This window comes from Gymnoscopelus microlampas, assembly GCF_963454915.1.
Source record: "Gymnoscopelus microlampas genome assembly, chromosome: 10".
Taxonomy (NCBI): domain Eukaryota; kingdom Metazoa; phylum Chordata; class Actinopteri; order Myctophiformes; family Myctophidae; genus Gymnoscopelus; species Gymnoscopelus microlampas.
In genome coordinates, this window is record NC_139947.1 from 47,634,149 (window position 1) to 47,654,187 (window position 20,039).

The 20,039-nt window shown below is 38.6% G+C and overlaps 2 protein-coding genes across 2 annotated transcripts; both read right to left on the reverse strand.

Annotated features, from left to right (window-relative positions):
- Nucleotides 1-4,580: 4,580 nt before the first annotated feature.
- LOC311054261 (uncharacterized protein) lies at nucleotides 4,581-6,256 on the reverse strand (the record flags this gene model as incomplete). The annotated part of the gene is made up of 4 exons (XM_084070137.1): nucleotides 4,581-5,088; nucleotides 5,195-5,235; nucleotides 5,460-5,564; nucleotides 6,094-6,256. The coding sequence occupies 4 exons, from the start codon at nucleotides 6,254-6,256 to the stop codon at nucleotides 4,963-4,965; spliced, it is 435 nt and encodes a 144-aa protein (XP_083926263.1). The 3' UTR covers nucleotides 4,581-4,962.
- Nucleotides 6,257-15,643: 9,387 nt separating this feature from the next.
- Nucleotides 15,644-17,242, reverse strand: LOC311054262 (immunoglobulin kappa light chain-like; the record flags this gene model as incomplete). The annotated part of the gene is made up of 4 exons (XM_084070138.1): nucleotides 15,644-15,766; nucleotides 15,873-15,913; nucleotides 16,153-16,263; nucleotides 16,789-17,242. 4 exons carry the CDS (start codon nucleotides 17,240-17,242, stop codon nucleotides 15,644-15,646), a joined length of 729 nt encoding a protein of 242 aa, XP_083926264.1.
- Nucleotides 17,243-20,039: the final 2,797 nt, after the last annotated feature.

A 20,039-nucleotide genomic window follows, 5' to 3' on the forward strand; every position in this document is an offset into this window, starting at 1 on the left:
GCCTAAGTCACAAAACCATGTGAGTATTAATACTGATTTAGGCCATTTTTAAAAATGTTGGCCTAAGTCAGATTTAATCCTATTTAAACCTATTTAAATCTCTTATGTTACATAACTGACAGACAGTGTTATTTCTTATTTAAATAGTCATAATTTGTTATAAACATTTTGGGTGAAATGATTAAGAAATATCATATAGTTTTGTTTTGGATCAGTTTTTATTTTTCCTGAACAACTTAAAAAAAATTATATAGGCCATTAGTTTAGCAAGGCGACGACATTCAAATTCAAAGGAGCTTCATTGGCATGAGAAAACATACGTTTACATTGCCAAAACCAGTGTCAAAATATAATAAAAACAGTTTAAGAAAATGGGGACCTATATCTAAGCCCAAAAGAAGCAATTACAGGCCATCATGAGCACTTTAAACCTACTAGATCAGTGGTTCTCAACCAGTGGTCCGGGGACCACCAGTGGTCCTTGAGGGGTTTCCAGGGGGTCCCCAGCCAAATTAAGTGAGGAACCAAATTGACCCTTATGTGTCTGTAACTGTTAAATGAACACTAGATGATGATATAGTGTAGATTGGGACCCCCAATAAATCAAAATGGTTGAGTCCCTGGCACATCTTTTCAAATGGTGGTCCCTAGGCTAATATGTGTCAATTTGGGGGTCCTTGACGCGAAAAAGGTTGAAAACCACTGTACTAGATGTTCAGGCAGATGTTCAGGCGCTTATAAGAGCAACTTTACCCACACACCCCTCATAGAGTGTGTGGGTGAAGTTTCAAGGCAATCCGACAAACCGTAAGTAGTAAGGAAAGACAGGAAGTTATTTTTTATTCTTTCATGTATGAAACAAACCCCAAAAAAACTACTAATATTTGCAAAAACGTTTACAGAAAAAGTCGCTTATAATAAACGGACATGGCAACACTGGGAGGAGTCTCAAAGTCTGATGGCACGACGACGTCACGTGGCCGGAGAATAGCCAACCTACAAGCCCACAACGCGTAGCGATCGCCACGCTTTGTGGGCTTGTAGATCGGCTATTTTCCCGAGGTTTAAAGGTCCCATAAGATGCCATTGCCCAGAGGGTGCGCTGTGATTGGCTAGTTGGTTGTCTGGCAACTAGTGTCTCTTGTCCGTTATATGTAAATACTCTGTGGTGTAAAGTAACCAAGTACATGTACTCAACTACAATTTTGAGGTATTTTTTACTTTACTAGAGTATTTCCAGTTTTACTTCTACTCCACTACATCTCAGAGGCAAATATTGTACTTTTACTCCACTTTGTGTAGGCTACTACATACATTCTAGTATTGATACTTTTACTTATGTAAAACATGTGAGTACTTCTTCCAGGAATTGATATGCCCACAACGCCCTAGGACAGGGGTCTTCAACGTTCAGCCCAAGGACCCCCTAATTGAGAGAGAGATGACGCAGGGACCCCCTCTATATTGTATAACATTTTGTTTCAGATTAAACTTTTTTGTTTACTTGGTCTGGTCTTTTTTCCCTCTACACCTATACCTCTTTGCCAAAAAATAGTAGATCTACAATCTCACAACGCCTCGCAGCGCAAGGCGTTGTGATCTTGTAGCATATAGAGTTATAATATATCGGCTTGTAGATGCTAGGGTTCAAGTGGCTAAGGAAAAAAATAATATATCACACAAAGATTTTGGAGGACCCCCTGTTGTAACTCTGAGGACCCCCTACCCTAGGGATCCCGGACCCCCTGTTGAAGACCCCTGCCCTATAGGAAACTAACTTGTGTATAAAACATAGCTGTGTGCATTTTCATGTCATGAAGTGGCAATTGCATTATTCATTGCATTAAAAAAAAACACTATATTTTTGTATTGACATATTTATTAACGTGTATTGAAATGTCTATTAACATGTATTGAAATGTCTATTAACATGTTATGTAACCATGCATTCTTTGTAAAACCTGAATAATTTCAATAAAGTATATCAAAAGCAATTGCATTCATATACCAGCCGGTGGCAGCAGGTGGAGGTGGTGAAGATGGAGGACCACAGGCAGTGGTGGGAAAAGTACTAACATTTTTAACTTAAGTAAAAGTATCAGTACTGCAATGTAGAAGTACTCTGTTACAAGTAAAAGTCCGGAATAAAAAATGTACTTGAGTAAAAGTTTAAAAGCTTGTAGATCGGCTATTTTCAAAAGATTTTGAAAATAGCCGATCACACTCTCAGGTGTCTATAATATGATATCCTGGTCATTAATGTTCAACTTCAATATCATGTTACTTGTCACATCACAATTTTACAGGTGTATAATAGTGTGTGAATTTATTTTTGTACAAGCTACCTAAATGGAAATGACATAAGTCTTCACTTAGTAACTTTAAACATTGATTGAAGGTCAGCCTGCTGAATCAAGCCTCTCCACTTGCTTCTACCATATAATGTAGCCCTACTTCTGCATACACTCACAGTCCGGACACACATGTGCAGATACACGCACACTCACTCACACACACTCTACACCCAGACACACGCACCCACACATTGAACTGCACACAGGGTACTTGTTGTCTTATGTTTGATTACTACTATGTTTAACTTACTACTTGTTTATTATTTTAGGTGAGACCTTGTAATAGCCCTATATGGGTTTCCTTTCTCACCTGCACGTATTTCTGTGATGTTTTAATAATGTTACTTCTGTACTATTTTTATTGTGCAAATAAATAAATCAAATCAAATCAAATAAGAAGAATAGAGGAGAAACATATCAAACATCAATGCAGAGTAGTATCAAATTTAAACATGAAGTGTGTACTCAAAAAAAGAAGAAAAAAGGCAGAGTACCACCCACTCTGTACCGCAATAAAGACATAGCAGCAAACATCGAATACGTAGGATGTGCATGTGGATAGAGTTCACACCTTTCAAACTCAGCCTGCCCCCAGCCTCCAGCTTCTATGTTCTGACTTCTATGTGGTCACAATGCTTTAGTTTCCTGGGTGGAAACTAAGGTACGTGCAGCCAGGACAGGAAGCCTACTCTGCAGCATCTGACTACGTAGCAGAGGCGATATAATGTTCATTCATTCATAGGATGAAATGTTTTCAAATTAGTGAGGCTGATTTGGTAAATGTAAATGTGATTTACTGAAACATCCATGCAACAAGTCTCTGACCATGTAGCCGTCACTTAGTAGCTTATTCAGTACTAATTATTATGTGGTTGTAGAAATTGTACAAATTGTTTGAACTTAAAAAAAGAAGAAAAGAAAACCGCACACAATGTATTGCACACTTCCTTTGCTTTATTTTCACCTCACCAAAAACAGTGTTTCACCTCACAAGGAGGGTTTGTCACGTTTGTTCTTCACTGCAGCAGACTTTGTGGCTTTTCTCAGTTTTTTTAAGCAGGAAACAGGCTATCAGCGTCATGTGTGCATTCAAGACCTTTATAGCTTCCAAAAACAGCACTTTCATATTATAATGTAGCTCAACAGGCAGAACCAGTGATAACCCATAATTAACCACCACTTCAAATTTAAAATGCATTGACAACCATGCTGGTGTCTATCATCCCACAGAAATATGCATTTGAATCTGATGAAGGTCATTGATTGTGACCTGACACTGACTCCCCACCATTGCTGTTATGACTCACTGTCCTGCTGTAGGACTGAAGACTGAGTACCAGCTGCAACGCAGACTGAATGATAATAAAGGTATATAAAGGTAGCGCCTAGACACATCAAATGATGAATTAACTTTACTACCGGTTCAAGTAAAGCAATGAATCACTTGAACTTTTTAAGCCTAACTCTAAAAACATATTTAACCATAAAACAACCATTTCTTTGTGAGCAACAGGACAATTGTACACACAATGTCTTTTATACCAGTGGGAATATTTGGCCCTCACAAGTATTGCAACACACACACACACGCACACGCATACGCACGCACACACACACACACACACACACACACACGCGCGCGCGCGCGCGCACACACACACACACACACACACACAGACACACACACACACACACACACACACACACACACACACACACACACACACACACACACACACACACACACACACATACCATACCATACCATACAGTATATTAATTACTAAATTATTGCATGCATTGTTTGAATGTAGAAATTAAGATCTTTTTATCACAAGGTCTTCATCTTAGGGGCCGTGTCCACAAAGAGCACCTTTTGAGCTGGCAGCAGCAGTCTGACATGCATTTCAAAGGTAAAGACACGCTGGTGCGCTACTCTTCCCAGCACCGAGCGTCGCACTCCCAACGCCCAACGTTTTTTGGCACAGCGCCCTGCACTGGGCACTTTAACTGGAAACAGTTCAACTTTTGGAGAGGAGAGCTGCTCTGTGCTCCTTTGTTTCTCCTGGCTGTGACTGACAACCCGGTAATTTACAACCCGACATTGAATCGTTATCACAACCATGAGAAGGCCTTATTTACCGTTATTTCAGCTAAGCTATTTGTGCCAATAACGCAGATAACTGCTGGTTATTCCCAGTGGTGTGTTCTAGGTTTTTCCCGGAGGGTATACGTTAATTATTCCCTGCATGACATGCGCGTGGTATGGGTATGGTGGGTATACGCTATCGCGTTTTCAATGGATGAAATGGTTATTAGACTGTATATGCTTTTTTCCAAAAAAATCTGCACTGTAGGCTATACGGCGTATACGTAACACGGTAGAACACACCACTGGTTATTCCAGCACAGCAATGGTTGATGCGTGCACTATGGACATCATGATATCTTTATCCAAACGCCCCTCCACTCAAAAAAACACTCTCTGTGGACACGGCCCCTAAAAGAAGAAGCTAATCTTAATTTGTCCGAGCTTTTTATGGAACTCAGTCAAGTGCATAGATCCTGAGACCGCAAAGTAGAGAGTAGCAGTTAGTAGATAAAAGCACTATTGTCTAACTTTAACTCCAGCATACACAGTCTCCTCCTGCATGTTGTTTCTCTGGGGTCTTGGTCTGCTCTTCTTCTTCTTCAGACTCAGAGCAGCGTAATGGAGGTTGTCTTCATCCTGGTTCTGGAGGAAAATGACAAGAACATGACCCCGGTGCGGACTTCGTGGTGGGGGGAATACTTTACAAGAGAAATGAGGTTAAACAAACAAACAAATAAACAAAACCTACCACTGTGTTTGTAGGAGACACTGAGGAGCCAACTGACTGTCCTAAAAACAAAACATACATATAGATCATGACCCAAGCATTCATCGTAGAGTGTCTTTCTCACGGGCAGGCCTATGCATGCAACCTATGCAGAGATAACGAGATAACGAGCACAACAACAACCGTTGTTTTTCATCACATATCCATAGCCTTATTTATTCACAAATACAACAATAAAATAGCTTTTTATCAACACTCTAATTGAATAAAACCTGCAACTCACCACCATGAATACATAGTTCCAGTTTCCACATGATGATGGAAGACAAGACAATCACCAGGATCATGGAAATGACCAGGGCCACGGCCAGGCAATACACCGTCGTCCTGTCTGTAGAGATATAGCATGAGAAAATATTTATATTTATAGTTCTTATTTTTATATTATTATTATAAATAAAATAAAAAGTATATTCATTTGTAAGTTGTTTGCCATTTGAAAGCTTTAAAGGCGTAGTTCACACAAAAAAAAAATCGTATTTTCTATCAATTACACACCCCATGAAGCCTTGAATTCATGGAGATTTTTTGGGGGTTTTATCACGTTTTTTGTTGCATGAGACAAAAGTGTGTCTCCGGTTGGAGACTCAAAGAGTCTCCTACTGAGTCTCCTGTTAACCGATGACCCGGTCATCAAATTATTGGCTTAGGAATGCGACAAAAACAAAGAAATCTCAATTCAAGGCTTCATGGGGTGTGTAATTGATAGAAAAAAGAAAAGAAATTGGGGTGAACTTTAAATGTTTCGTCTCAGTAATCTGGAGATATTAGCAAAAGTACAGATTATGATTAAAACACCTAGTAGTGAAGATGAAATAGTGACATAGGTGGCGAGTATAACATGAAGTGATAGTACCTACCCTCATGCAGTGTCTCTGCCACCTCTACCACAGCACAGGAATAATTAGCAGCATCATGGACGGTACAGTTCAGAGTCACAGAGTCTCCTGGATGGACCGACTTCTTTGGCGGCTGCTGGACAGTCACTTGGATGCTGGACGAGGAACCATTAACAAGGAGCATGATTCCTTCTTTGAACTGAATTTCTGATTTCGTATTCACCATCATCCCACAGTAATACATTGCAGAGTCTGACCATTGCAAATCCGAGACAGCGATATTGAATTGAGTTTTTCCTTCTGAGGCATGCACGGAGAAACGAGAATCGTTTTTGAATTTCTCTGACAAAGTTATTTTATCCCATAGTTTGTCCCATGAGGCTAACAGCTCAGGTATATCTCCAAGATGTTGCTTAAACCAGTACAAGTTTGACATTCTATCATTTTGATCAAAGCAGGTCAAAGTCACTTTGGTTCCAACATTAGCCATTTTGAAACTCTTCTGCTGTTCTGAAAACTGCGCAAAAGGAACTGCAAACAGAAATATATACATATTATAAAAATGCACATTTATTTTAAGAATCAATGTTTTTATGATTGTAGGAAAAACCTAATTGAGATATTTACCTTTTTCCAATAGAAGTAACCACATCAGATGCAGGATGAGCTTTGATGCGGCCATCATCTTCAAGTGTGTCTCTTGAGTGGAAAGAGTTTATGGACGTGGACCACATCTTAAGAGGTGTGTCTGTGTGTGATTGGCCAAACTGATTTTTGCTTTGCCTTGCAATGATGTCATCATGAGAGATCAACAACAAATCAGTGACACAGGTTACATTGTGCTTAATGTTAGTCAGGGAATATTATCAGAATAATGTCATATCTGGGAATAAATTCCTTACCAAGAAATGTCTTCACCAATGTGTTTGTACAAATGCTTGCAATGGATTCAGAATCATTAAAACACCCTAGTTTGACCCCTCACATGCAACTTAAAACGGAATTAAATTTAGATTGTTTTCCCCGCATAAGGTTATGGTGGGTACCCCAACTTTCAGCAGCTGTCAAAAATTCCCCTAGGGAAACTGCATTTCAGTCTTTATGGGATGTGTTACTAGACACCGTTACAAACACATTGGTGAAGAAATTTCTTGGTAAGGAATTTATTCCCAGATTTTTGAAATATCCCCTGACTATAGGTTCATGTGCTGCAGTACTGTATTCTTCCATCTTCTCATGCTGATTGCCAGTTAGAACTGTCTACTCGTAGGGGAGGGGGGGGGATATCTGTATTGTTACTGTTGAGTGTGTCACATCAGTCATACTTCAATTCAATAGAATTCAAAGACACATTCATGCAATTAGGACTAATTATTGTATGCTGGGAGGAAGTGGCAGAGGCAGTGACCGTGACACTAGTAGGCATTTGGCTGCAAATTTCAAGAATAAAGTCATAAAGTGTTTGATACACCATTTTAGCCATGGCCTGCCCACCCACCCTTCATATTTCCTTGCACCCTCCCAGGTCCACGGCTGACTACTACAGTATTTCCAACCAGCTGGGCATTGTATAAACAGTCCTGATTGTCACTCACTCAGAGTGACAGAGATACTACTACTCTTGGCTACTGATTTCAGGTCCAAATCTTACATTCTTCTTGAATGTGTATTCTACATTTTAGCGTTTCATACTTTGTCAGGTGTGTAGCCAACAGAAGTTTTTTTGCTTGCAGTTGTCGTTCAGTGTGCTTCTGGTTCATTCTATGATGGAGCGAGTGTCTGCATGGTGCTGTTAGAAGCCTGATGGTCTGTTAACAGATTGAAGCCTTTTGTTGTTAATAATACTGTATGAAGTTTAGCACCTAATACCTTCCCTGATGTTTACAAACACACATATTTTGATCGTACCGAATTAGACGAGAGAAAACAAAACAGGTTACATACCCTGGTATGTAACCAGCACTGCAACACTGATGATACGTCCCAGGTGCATCCACGTGATGTTTTTTATTTATCATTTACTAAAATAACCATGAATGACAGGACCAGCTCTGCACTACTCACAGTTCTCATGCTCCCTGGAGGATGAATGACCTCATGACCTTTCATCATCACCAAAACATTTTCTGTGTTAAAGGCTTTCTGTGGCTTTTTATTTATGATATTTTATTTTATTTTACTTTAAAGCTTGTGCTGTTAACAATACAGTATAGTTATACATACGCACACATATACACTGACACACTTAATTCTGAAATAAACCATCAATAGTGTGATTGCAGGGCTTTAACAATTACACTATTGGTCAGGTCAAAGTTTGGCCTGGTTTAGTACAAGGAGAAACATGGTTTACATTTGCCAATGGCACGACTCTATAGCTAGATGTCTTGTTACGGCTCTAAGCAACTAGGAATGTTGTCGTCGAGTGATTTACACCAATTTATCTATGTGCATCGTCCCTGGACCGAGGGGTAGATTTTAAGTTATTATGTTGAGCTCTAGATATCGGCACAAGGAAGAAATGACTATGTATGTATGGCCACAAAAGTAGTTTTTGCTATCAGTCACAGGGGGCAATTAGATTTTGGTCAAATGACCTCTACTGTGTGTACAAGTTTACAACAGTATTTATATTTTGTAGAACCTATTATTAGGTTTTCTAAATTAACCTTAGTCAATTTATTATAAACCAGAAGAAGACATGGTCATGAGACACCAGCTCATCATTTCTGTCATGCATATCTAACATTTTCTAATCCTCTAATTCTTTTTTGACATAGTAGTTCTGCATTTTGCAACCTCTCAATCTGCAGATGTTTGTACATTATGGTCGGGATTGAAACACATTACTTCCTTTTCTTTACTTTCCTGTGACTTTTAAGAGTGAGCTCGATGTTGTCTAAAACATCACAGCACCTTTCATTACAGTAAATACTCAACACAAAGACATGAGATATCTGTAAGCAATCATAATATTCTGTGTTAATGTCTGTCTACTGTGAGTCTGCTCTGGACAGCTAATGAGAATACTGTCAGTTGCTCTAAAATAAGTCCATCATGGCCTTGGTCCATGTTAAATGTACTGCATATATCTTCAGTATACCACATGATCAAAATGCTGGCTGCAGGCTGACATGAGAATAGCAGATCAAAGATATAGCGACCACACGGAACTTTCCACTCTGGCTTAATACCTAGAAGAGGCTTATTGCACAGGAAAGTGGTCTGTTGGTACATCACACCTTTTCTTTTTCTTTTGTTTTTTTAACAGCTTTTCTTCTCACACATCTCAACACACTTTTCTTTAAGTCATACCTAGCAAATTAAGCTTTGACAGTCAACAATTCATCACAAATAGAAGAAATGCAGAACAATGTCTCATTTATTTGATAATAATATACAAATACAGAAAATATTGTAAATTAAAGATAATATGGAATAAAATAGAAGTATAATATATTTCTGTTCATAAGCCTCTCAAAAAAACGTTTTTGGATGCAAATGGAATTATTATAAAAGTGGCATTATAAAGTATTATGAAACCATTGAAATGAAGTAGAAGATTTGGCAAGCTAAACAAGTAAGAGAAAAATCAGGTAATATATTTTTCAACTTTCCTCAAGTTGACATGATGTCTTTTGCAGGTTTATTTTCTGGTCATATAGATCAGTGGTTCTCAACCTGTGGGTCGGGACCCCCAGAGGGGTCCCCACATGATTTTTTTGGGGGGTCACAGATGAAAATCGAAGGACTTTTAAGACAGTTACTTTTTAATACATAAAATGTAATACAAACTTTTTAATACCTTAAAAAAAAAAAGACCATTACTGCATCAAAGGTAATCAACAAACTACGGTAGGCTATACAATGAAAACTGGTCAAACATTGGCCAAATTGTCAAATAATATAAGAAAGAGAATATTTTCACAATATTTAACTGTGGAACCGAATCAAACATGTAATGCCTCAACCACTGATATAGATGATGGTTAAGGTGAGGAGGTTTATTTTCTTTTTCTTTATAAATATTTGTATTAAAGGAGAATTAAAACGTAGCAATTAACAGTAACAAAACAGTTATCCGTCTTTTTCTTTTACAAAACAAAATATACGCACAAAATAAAGCATTACAAACACAAAGAAATATATAACATTGAAAATAACAACTCAAAGAAAACAAGGAAAACAAAATATATCAGACAAACAGAAAAACACTTAACATTGCTCGCCCAAGCTGTATTGAATTCCTTATAAAACTCAGCTGGATAACCATTCGGGCCTTGGATTTTACCACTCTGCATGATGGCCCCAGCCATTTCTTCCTGTGTAAGAGTATGTATGATCCAACAATGCACTGTCTTCCGATTTGAATGTAGGCATCTCTAAATCATTTAGGAAATATTCCATATCTGCAGTGTTTGGAAGAATATTTGTTTGGAAGATTATTTTCTGGCCATGTAGATGATGGTTAAGATGACAAGGAAGCAGAGCACAACTCCAGTTCTGCTGATGGAGAGAAACACCAGGATTCTCATCTGGTTAGGACAGTCATCTTCCACAGCGTTGACCACAGCACATGAATAATTAGCAGCATTATGGACGGTACAGTTCAGAGTCACAGAGTCTCCTTGATGGACCGACTTCTTTGGCGGCTGCTGGACAGTCACTTGGATGCTGGACGTGGAACCATTGACAAGGAGCATGATTCCTTGTTTGAACTGAATTTCTGATTTCTTATTCAGCGTCATCCCACAGTAATACATTGCAGAGTCTGACCATTGCACATCCGAGACAGATATACTGAGTTGAGTTTTTCCTTTTGAGGCATGCACAGAGAAACGAGAATTGTTTTTGAATTTCTCTGACAAAGTTATTGTATCCCATAGTCTGTCCCATGAGACTAACAGCTCAGGTTTATCTCCAAGATGTTGCTTAAACCAGTACAAGTTTGACATTGCATCATTTTGATCGAAACAGGTCAAAGTCACGTTGGTTCCAACGTTAGCCGTTTTGAAACTCATCCACTGTTCTGAAAACTGCGCAAAAGGAACTGCAAACATAAATATATAAATATTATAAAAATGCACGTTTATTTTAAGAATCAATGTTTTTATGATTGTAGGAAAAAATAATTGAGATATTTACCTTTTTCCAATAGAAGTAACCACATTAGATGCAGGATGAGCTTTGATGCGGCCATCATCTTCAAGTTTGTCTCTTGAGTGGAAAGAGTTTATGGACGTGGACCACATCTTAAGAGGTGTGGCTGTGTGTGATTGGCCAAACTGATTTGTACTTTGCCTTGCAATGATGTCATCATGAGAGATCAACAACAAATCAGCGACCCAGGTTACATTGTGCTTAACATGTTAGGTTCATGTGTGCAGTACTGTATTCTTCCATCTTCTCACGCTGATTGCGGGTTAGAACTGTCTACTCAGAGGGGGAAAGAATATCTGTATTATTACTGTTGAGTGTCTCATCAGTCATAGTTCAATTCAATAGAATTCAAAGACACAGTCATGCAATTAGGTGATTTGCTGTTTCTACAACAGAATGAGCAATGAGAACTACAGTATAATGGAAATAAGGCTACTGTATTTGCCCTAGTTTTCAGTACTCAAACCCAGGTAGGACACAGCACAAGAACAATTTGAATATACATACAAACATCTGAAAACAAACCTGACACACAATCTATAGACCAGCAACTAAATACAGTCAGCATGGGCATAAATAGTGTCTGGGGATCGTTAAGAAGATCAGGTACAGGTGAACTTAACCCATGAATCATCTCAGAGGAACCAAGGCACCGGGGAGAAGGGAGTGGCAGAGGCAGTGACTGTGATAGGCCTACTAATACAAATGTCAAGAATAAAGTCATTAAGTGTGTGATACACCATTTTAGCCATTATGGAAGACTGCCAGTCTGCCCACCCACCCTCCATATTTTCCTGCACCCTTCCAGGTCCACAAACAATTAACAATTACACTATTGGTCAGGTCAAAGTTTGGCCTGGTTTAGTGTAAGGAGAAACACGATTTCCATTTGCCAATGGCACGACTCTTAGCAAGATGTCTTGTTATGGCTCTAAGCAACTAGGAAGACATTACTATGTATGTATGGCCACAGAGGCTGTTTTTGCTATCAGTCACAGGGGCCAAATAGATTTGGGTCAAATGACCTCTACAGTGTGTACAAGTTTACAACAGTATTTATATTTTGTAGAACCTATTAAGTTTTCTAAATGCACCTTAGTCCATTTATTATAAACCAGAAGACATGATCATGAGACACCAGCTCATTATTTCTGATATATTTTCTAATCCTCTAATTTTGTTTTGACATACTGTATTGCACTTTGCAGCCTCTCAATCTGCAGTTTGTACATTATGATCAGGGATTGAAACACATTACTTCCTTTTCTTTACTTTACTGTGACTTTTAAGAGTGTCTAAAACATCACAGCACCTTTTATTACAGTAAATACTCAACACAAAGATGATATCTGTAAGCAATCACACAATTATGTGTTAATGTCTGTCTACTGTGAGTCTGCTCTGGACAGCTAATGAGAATACTGTCAGTTGCTCTTATTTCAGCTCTAAAGTAAGTCCATCATGGCCTTGGTCCATGTTAAATGTACAGAATATATCTACAGTATTTGTCACTATAAAAGGCATATTATGCCACAGGCCAATCAAGCGCAAGTCATACTGATGGTGTAGAAGCAAATAATTTTTTACTGTGCTCACGTTTTTGGGCTGTATTTTGTTTGAATATTCTTCATATTCAAGTTATTGAGAGTGATGGACAATAGGCTATACCTTATTATAAACTGTATGAAAATGACTGACATTGTTTCTTAAGAGCACACGTCTAAACAATGGATCTTATCAGCAGCCACCATAATGCTTATAGTATTAGGACTTTGTCACTACAGGCAGTATCATACAGGATGTGGTGTGCAATTTTCACGTTGCATATATTGTAGGCTTATTTTAATATGTGGTGATTTTTATTTGTTACCTTGGCCAAGCCTCTCTTGTAAAAGAGATGTCTTCTAAAATAAATTAAAAATACAATAAAAAAAGTCTTTACAGTTTACCCATCATTCGATTTATGCTTAATTGCAGGCATGAAAGCCAAAGGACATAAATGACAATTAATCATTATTTACAATTCTCATAATAAATAATAGCCTATATGGCCAAAGTGCAATATAATTTAATAAAAGTGTCGATTAATAATTTGAGTGTGGTGTTACAATGTTAGTGCATCAGGTATGTTCTGACTGTGTACAAAGGTCACAGCCACAGGAGACTATAGTCATTATATACCCCATAGATACAGGATTAAAAAAAACTACCTTAAGATCTCAGGTGTCATATAAATATGTTATCCTTCAATTTCATGCTATTTGTCACATCACACTTTTACAGGTAAAGGTGTATAAGAGTGTGTGAATTTATTTTTGTGCAAGCTACCCAAATGGAAATGACATGATTAAGAAGAATAGAGGAGAAACATATCAAACATCAAACCAGAGTAGTATCACATTTAAACATGAAGTGTGTACTAAAAAAGAAGAAGAGAAAAGGCAGAGTACCACCAACTCTGTACCGCAATAAAGACATCATAGCAGCAGACATCCAATACGTAGGATGTGCATGTGAATAGAGTTAACACCTTTCAAACTCAGCGAGGCCCCAGCCTCCAGCTTCTATGTTCTGACTTCTATGTGGTCACAGTGGTTTAGTTTCTGTTGGTGGAAACTAAGGTACGTGCAGCCAGGAGAGGAAGCCTGGCCTGCAGCATCTGACTGCGTCTGACATTTAATAAGATTAAATGTTTTCAAATTAGTGAGGCTGATTTATCATGGTAAATGTCATATACTGAAACGTCCATGCAACAAGTCACTGACCACCTAGCCGTCACTTAGTAGCCCGTTCAGTACTAATTATGTGGTTTATTGTGGATGTAGAAATTGTTTGACCTTATAAAAAAAGAAGAGAAAACCGCACACAATGCCATGCACACTTCCTAGCTTTATTTTCACCTCACCAAAAACAGTGTTTCACCTCACAAGGAGGGGTTTGTCACGTTTGTTCTTCCCTGCGTGTGATGAACAACTGAATACCACTGCAGCACACTTTGTGGTGCCTTTTTTAAAAAGCAGGAAACAGGCTATCAGCATCATGTGTGCATTCACACATAGCCTGCTCACGCCATGCACTGAAGACCTTTATAGCTTCCAAAAACAGCACTTTCATATTATAATGTAGCTCAACAGGCAGAACCAGTGATAAGCCATAATTAACCACCACTTCAAATTTAAAATCATCCCACAGAAATATGCATTTGAATCTGACAGGTGAAGGTCATTGATTGTGACCTCCATTATATGCAGACTGACTCCCCACACATTGCTGTTATGACTCCACTGTCCTGATGAATGAATGATGATAAAGGTATACAGTAGCTTAGACACATCACATGATTAATTAACATTACTATAGTAAAGCAATGAATCAATTTAACGTTTTAAGCCTAACTCTAAAAACATATTTAACCATAAAACAACCATTTATTTGTGAGCACCAGGAACATTTTACTCACTATGTCTTTTTCACAAATTCTATTATGTGGGAACATTTGGCCCTCACAAGTATTGCATCTCACGCACGCACACGCACACACACACACACACACACACACACACACACACGCGCGCACGCACGCACACACACACACACACACACACACACACACACACACACACACACACACACACACACACACACACACTATAGGTGCATTTAGCTAATATTCTTGCATTACTGCATCTAATCTAATCTCAAAATCACCCCCCTGCCTCACCCCACCACCAAAACAACCAAAATCAAAGGTTTTATGTATACTGTAGCCGTACAGTATATTCATTACAAAATGATTGCATGCATTGTTTGTTTAAACTTAGAAATTAAGATACTTTCCATCACAAGGTGAAGCTCTAAGGGGCCGTGTCCACAGAGACCGCATGTTGAGCAGGCAGTGGCAGTCTGCCATGCATTACTATGGTAAAGACAAGCTGGTGCGTTCTTCTTCCCAGCGTTGCGCTCCCTGACATTTTTGGCGGAGTGCTCTGGGCACTTCAGGGTGAAAACTTTTTGTTCAACTTTTGGAGAGGAGCACTGCTCTTTTGATCCTGTTGGCTGTGTCTGACAACCCGGTGATTTACGACCCGACACTGAATCATCATCACAACCATGAGAAGCCCGTATTTACCGTTGTTTCAGCTAAGTTATTTGTGCTAATAACGCAGATGACTAGATATCCGTGAGCACAGCAACGGTTGATCGGTTCGAACACACAGCGTGTCAATAAACGATGCGGGCGTGTGCTATGGACATCATGGTATTTTTAACCAAACGCCCCTCCTCTCCTGTGGACACAGCCCCTAACAGAAGAAGCTAATCTTAATTTGTAAGAGCTTTTTTATGAATCTATGCATACGTGCATAGATGCTGAGGCCGCAAAGTAGAGAGTAGCAGTTAGTAGATAGAAGCACTATTTAACTCTAACTCCAGCATACACAGTCTCTTCCTGCATGTTGTTCCTCAGGGGTCTTGGTCTGCTCTTCTTCTTCTTCAGACTCAGGGCAGCGTAATGGAGGTCGTCTTCATCCTGGTTCTGTAAGAAAACGACAAGAACATGACCCCGGTGTGGACTTCGTGGTGTGGGGAATACTTTAGAAGAGAAATAAGGTTAAACAAACAAAGAAATAAATAAAACCTACCACTGTGTTTGTAGGAGACACTGATGAGCCAACTGACTGTCCTAAAAACAAAACATACATATAGATTATGACCCAGGCATTCATAATAATTGTCTTTATCCAGCCGAGGGCAGGCTTATGCATGCAACCATGCCAAGGTTAGATAACGAGCACAAGAACTGCTGTTTGTTAATCACATATCCTTAGCCTCATTTGTTCACAAATGCAACAATAAAATAGCATTTGATCAACACTCTAATTGAATAAATCGTTAGACATTACTGTCATATAACTCACTCACCACCACCAAGCATACATAGTTCCAGTTTCCACAAGATGATGGAAGACAAGACAATCACCAGGATGATGGATATGACCAGTGCCACGGCCAGGCAATACACCATTGTCTTGTCTGTAGAGATATAGCATCAAAATATAAATTATACCTATAGTTCTTATTTCTATATTATTATTTAAAAAGCAATTTATATTATATTTGTAAGTTGCCATTTGAAAGCTTTAAAGGAGTAGTTCACCAAAAACCTATTTTAATATTTTCTAACAATTACACACCCCATGAAGCCTTGAATTCATGGAGATGTTTTAGTTTTTTGTTACATTCCTGAGCCAATAATTTGATGACCGGCGGACTCAAAAAGTCTCCTATAAGTCTCCTATTGACCGAGGACCCGGTCATCAAATTATTGGCTCTGGAATGTGACAAAAACAAATAAATCTCCATGAATTGAAGGCGATTTCATGGGGTGTGTAATTGATAAAAAATAAGTAATTTTTTGGGGTGAACTACTCCTTTAAATATTTCATCTCAGTAATCTGGAGATATTAGCAAAAGTACAGATTACGATTAAAAACACATAGTAGTGAACATGAAATAGTACCATAGGAGGCGAGTATAAGATGAAGTGATAGTACCTACCCTCATGCACATCATGCAGTGTCTCTACCACAGCACAGGAATAATTAGCAGCATTATGGACGGTACAGTTCAGAGTTAGAGTCACAGAGTCTCCTGGATGGACCGACTTCTTTGGCGGCTGCTGGACAATCGCTTGGATGCTGGACGAGGAACCATTAACAAGGAGCATGATTCCCTCTTTGAACTGAATATTAAAATTCAGCATCACCCCACAGTAATATATTGCAGAGTCTGACAATTTCACATCCGAGATCGTGATATTGAGTTGAGTTCTTCCTTCTATGGCCACGGAGAAACGAGGATTAATTGTATCTGATATGTCCTTTGCTATCACGTCCCATAAGACTGACATCTCAGGTTTATCTCCAAGACGTTGCTTGAACCAGTAGAAGTGACTCATGATGTCCCCTTTGTCCAAGCAGGTCAAAGTCACGTTGTCTCCAACATTAGCCATTATGAAATTCTTCTGCTGTTCTAGGGTTGATAACTGAGCAAAAGCAACTGCAAACAGAAATATACAGTATAAATATATACACATTTATTTTAAGATTTAATGTTTGTTAAGGTTGTAATTGTGGTATTTTACCTTTTTCCAACAGAAGTAACCACATTACATGCAGGATGAGCTTTGATGCGGCCATCATCTTCAAGTTTGTCTCTTGAGTGGAAAGAGTTTATGGACGTATACAACATCTTAAGAGGTGTGGCTGTGTGTGATTGGCCAAACTGATTTTAGCTTTGCCTTGCAATGATGTCACCATGAGAGCAAATCAGTGACCCAGGTTACATTGTGTTTAACATGTTAGGTTCATGTGTGCAGTAATGTATTCTTCCATCTTCTCATGCTGATTGCCAGTTAGAACTGTCTACTCAGAGGGGAAGAAAATATCTCTAATGTTACTGTTGAGTGTGTCACATCAGTCATACTTCAATTCAATAGAATTCAAAGACACATTCATGCAATTAGGACTAATTATTTTATGCTGATGGGATTTCTCATCTCACTGATTTGCTGTTACTACAAAAAGACAATGAGAACTACAGAATAATGGAAATAGGGCTACTGTATTTGCCCTAGTTTTCAGTAGTCAAACCCAGGTAGGACACAACACAAGAACAACTTGAATATACATACAAACATCTGAAAACAAACCTGACACACAATCTATAGACCAGCAGCTAAATACAGTCAGCATGGACATAAATAGTGTCTCATGAATCATCTCAGATGAACCAAGGCACCGGGGAGAAGGGAGTGGCAAAGGCAGTGACCGTGACACTAGTGGGCATTTGGCTACAAATTTCAAGAATAAAGTCATTAAGTGTACACCATTTCAGCCATTATGGAAGACTACCAGTCTGCCCACACACCCTTCATATTTCCCTCCACAGCTGACTACTACAGTATTTTCAACCAGCTGGACATTGTATAAACTTGTAGAACATCCATTCCTGGGTGTCTCTCACTCAGAGCAACCGAGCTATGTTTAACATTAGACATTAATGCCTGGACAATACACTAAATAATGGATAACATTCCTTGGCTACTGATTTCAGGTCTAGGACCAAATCTTAAATTCTTCTTGAATATGTATGCTACATTTTATTGCCGTTTCATACTTAGTCAGGTGTGTAAAGGAGTTTCTCTTCCTGCAGAGGTCGTTCAGTGTCCTTCTGGTGCACACCGTTCATTCTATGATGGAGTGATTGTCCGCATGGTGCTGTTGACATGGTTAGAAGCCTGAAGCCTGATGGTCTGTTAACAGATTGAAGCATTTTGTTGTTAATAATACTGAATGAAGTTTAGCACCTTGTATTGATTTTACACAAAGAATAGCCACTGAAGTGTAATACCTTCCCTTGTGTTGTGACAGATGCAATACATAGTCTCTCTCTCTCTCTCTCTCTCTCTCTCTCTCTCTCTCTCTCTCTCTCTCTCTCCCCCCCTCTAATAAGGTCTGACTCATCAAAGTGACATTACATTACATTACCATTACCAAAATAGGAACCAGCTCTGCACCACTGACAGTTCTCACACTCCCTGGAGGATGAATGACCTCATGACCTTTCATCATCACCTAAAACAATATTGTGTTAAAGGCTTTCTGTTTTTTTCAGGTCAAAGTTTGGCCTGGGTTAGTGTAAGGAGAAACATGGTTTCCATTTGACAATGGCAGGACTCTTAGCAAGATGTCTTGTTATGGCTCTAAGCAACTAGGAAGAGGCCAAACTGAGGCCAAACTGATTTGGTCAAATTACCTCTACTGTGTGTACAAGTTAAGCTATTAGGTTTTCTAAATGCACCTTAGTCAATTTATTATGAACCAGAAGACATGATCATGAGACACCAGCTCATCATTTATTTTTTGACATTTTGCACTTTGCAACCTCTCAATCTGCAGATCATACATTATGATCAGAGATTGAAACATATTTCTCCTTTTCTTTACAGTGACTTTTAAGAGTGAGCTCGATGTTGTCTAAAACATCACATGCACATTTTATTACAGTAAACAGTACACTCAACACATTGCACTAAGATGATATTTGTAAGCAATCGCACTATTCTGTTTTAATGTCTGTCTACTCATTAGCTGCTCTGGACAGCTAATGAGAATACTGTCAGTGGCTCTAAAATAAGTCCATCATGGCCTTGGTCCATGTTAAATGTACTGCATATATCTACAGTTTACCACATGATCAAAATGCTGGCTGCAGGCTGAGACGAGAATATATAGCGACAAAGATATAGCGACCACAAGGAACTTTCCACTCTGGCTTAATACCTAGAAGAGGCTTATTGCACAGGAAAGTGGTCTGCTAGCTAGTACATCACACCTTTTTTTCACAACTTTACTTCTCACACGAACATCTCAACACACTTTTTTTTAAGTCATACCTACAGCAAATGAAGCTTTGACAAATCAACAATTCAACACAAATAGAAGAAATGCATTACAATGTGTCTTTTAATTGATACTTTTTGATAATTATATACAAATACAGTAAATATAGTAAATTAAAGATAATATGGAGTATAGTATAATATATTTCTGTTCATGAAGCCTCTCGAAAAAGCTATTTTGGATACAAATGGAATTATTATGAAAGTGGCATTATAAAGTATTAGGAAACCATTGAAATTTAGCAAGCTAAACAAGAAAGAGAAAAATCATATATTTATATTTGTTAATCTTTCCTCAAGTTGACATGATTGTGGAGATTTATTTTCTGGTCATGGTTAAGGTGAG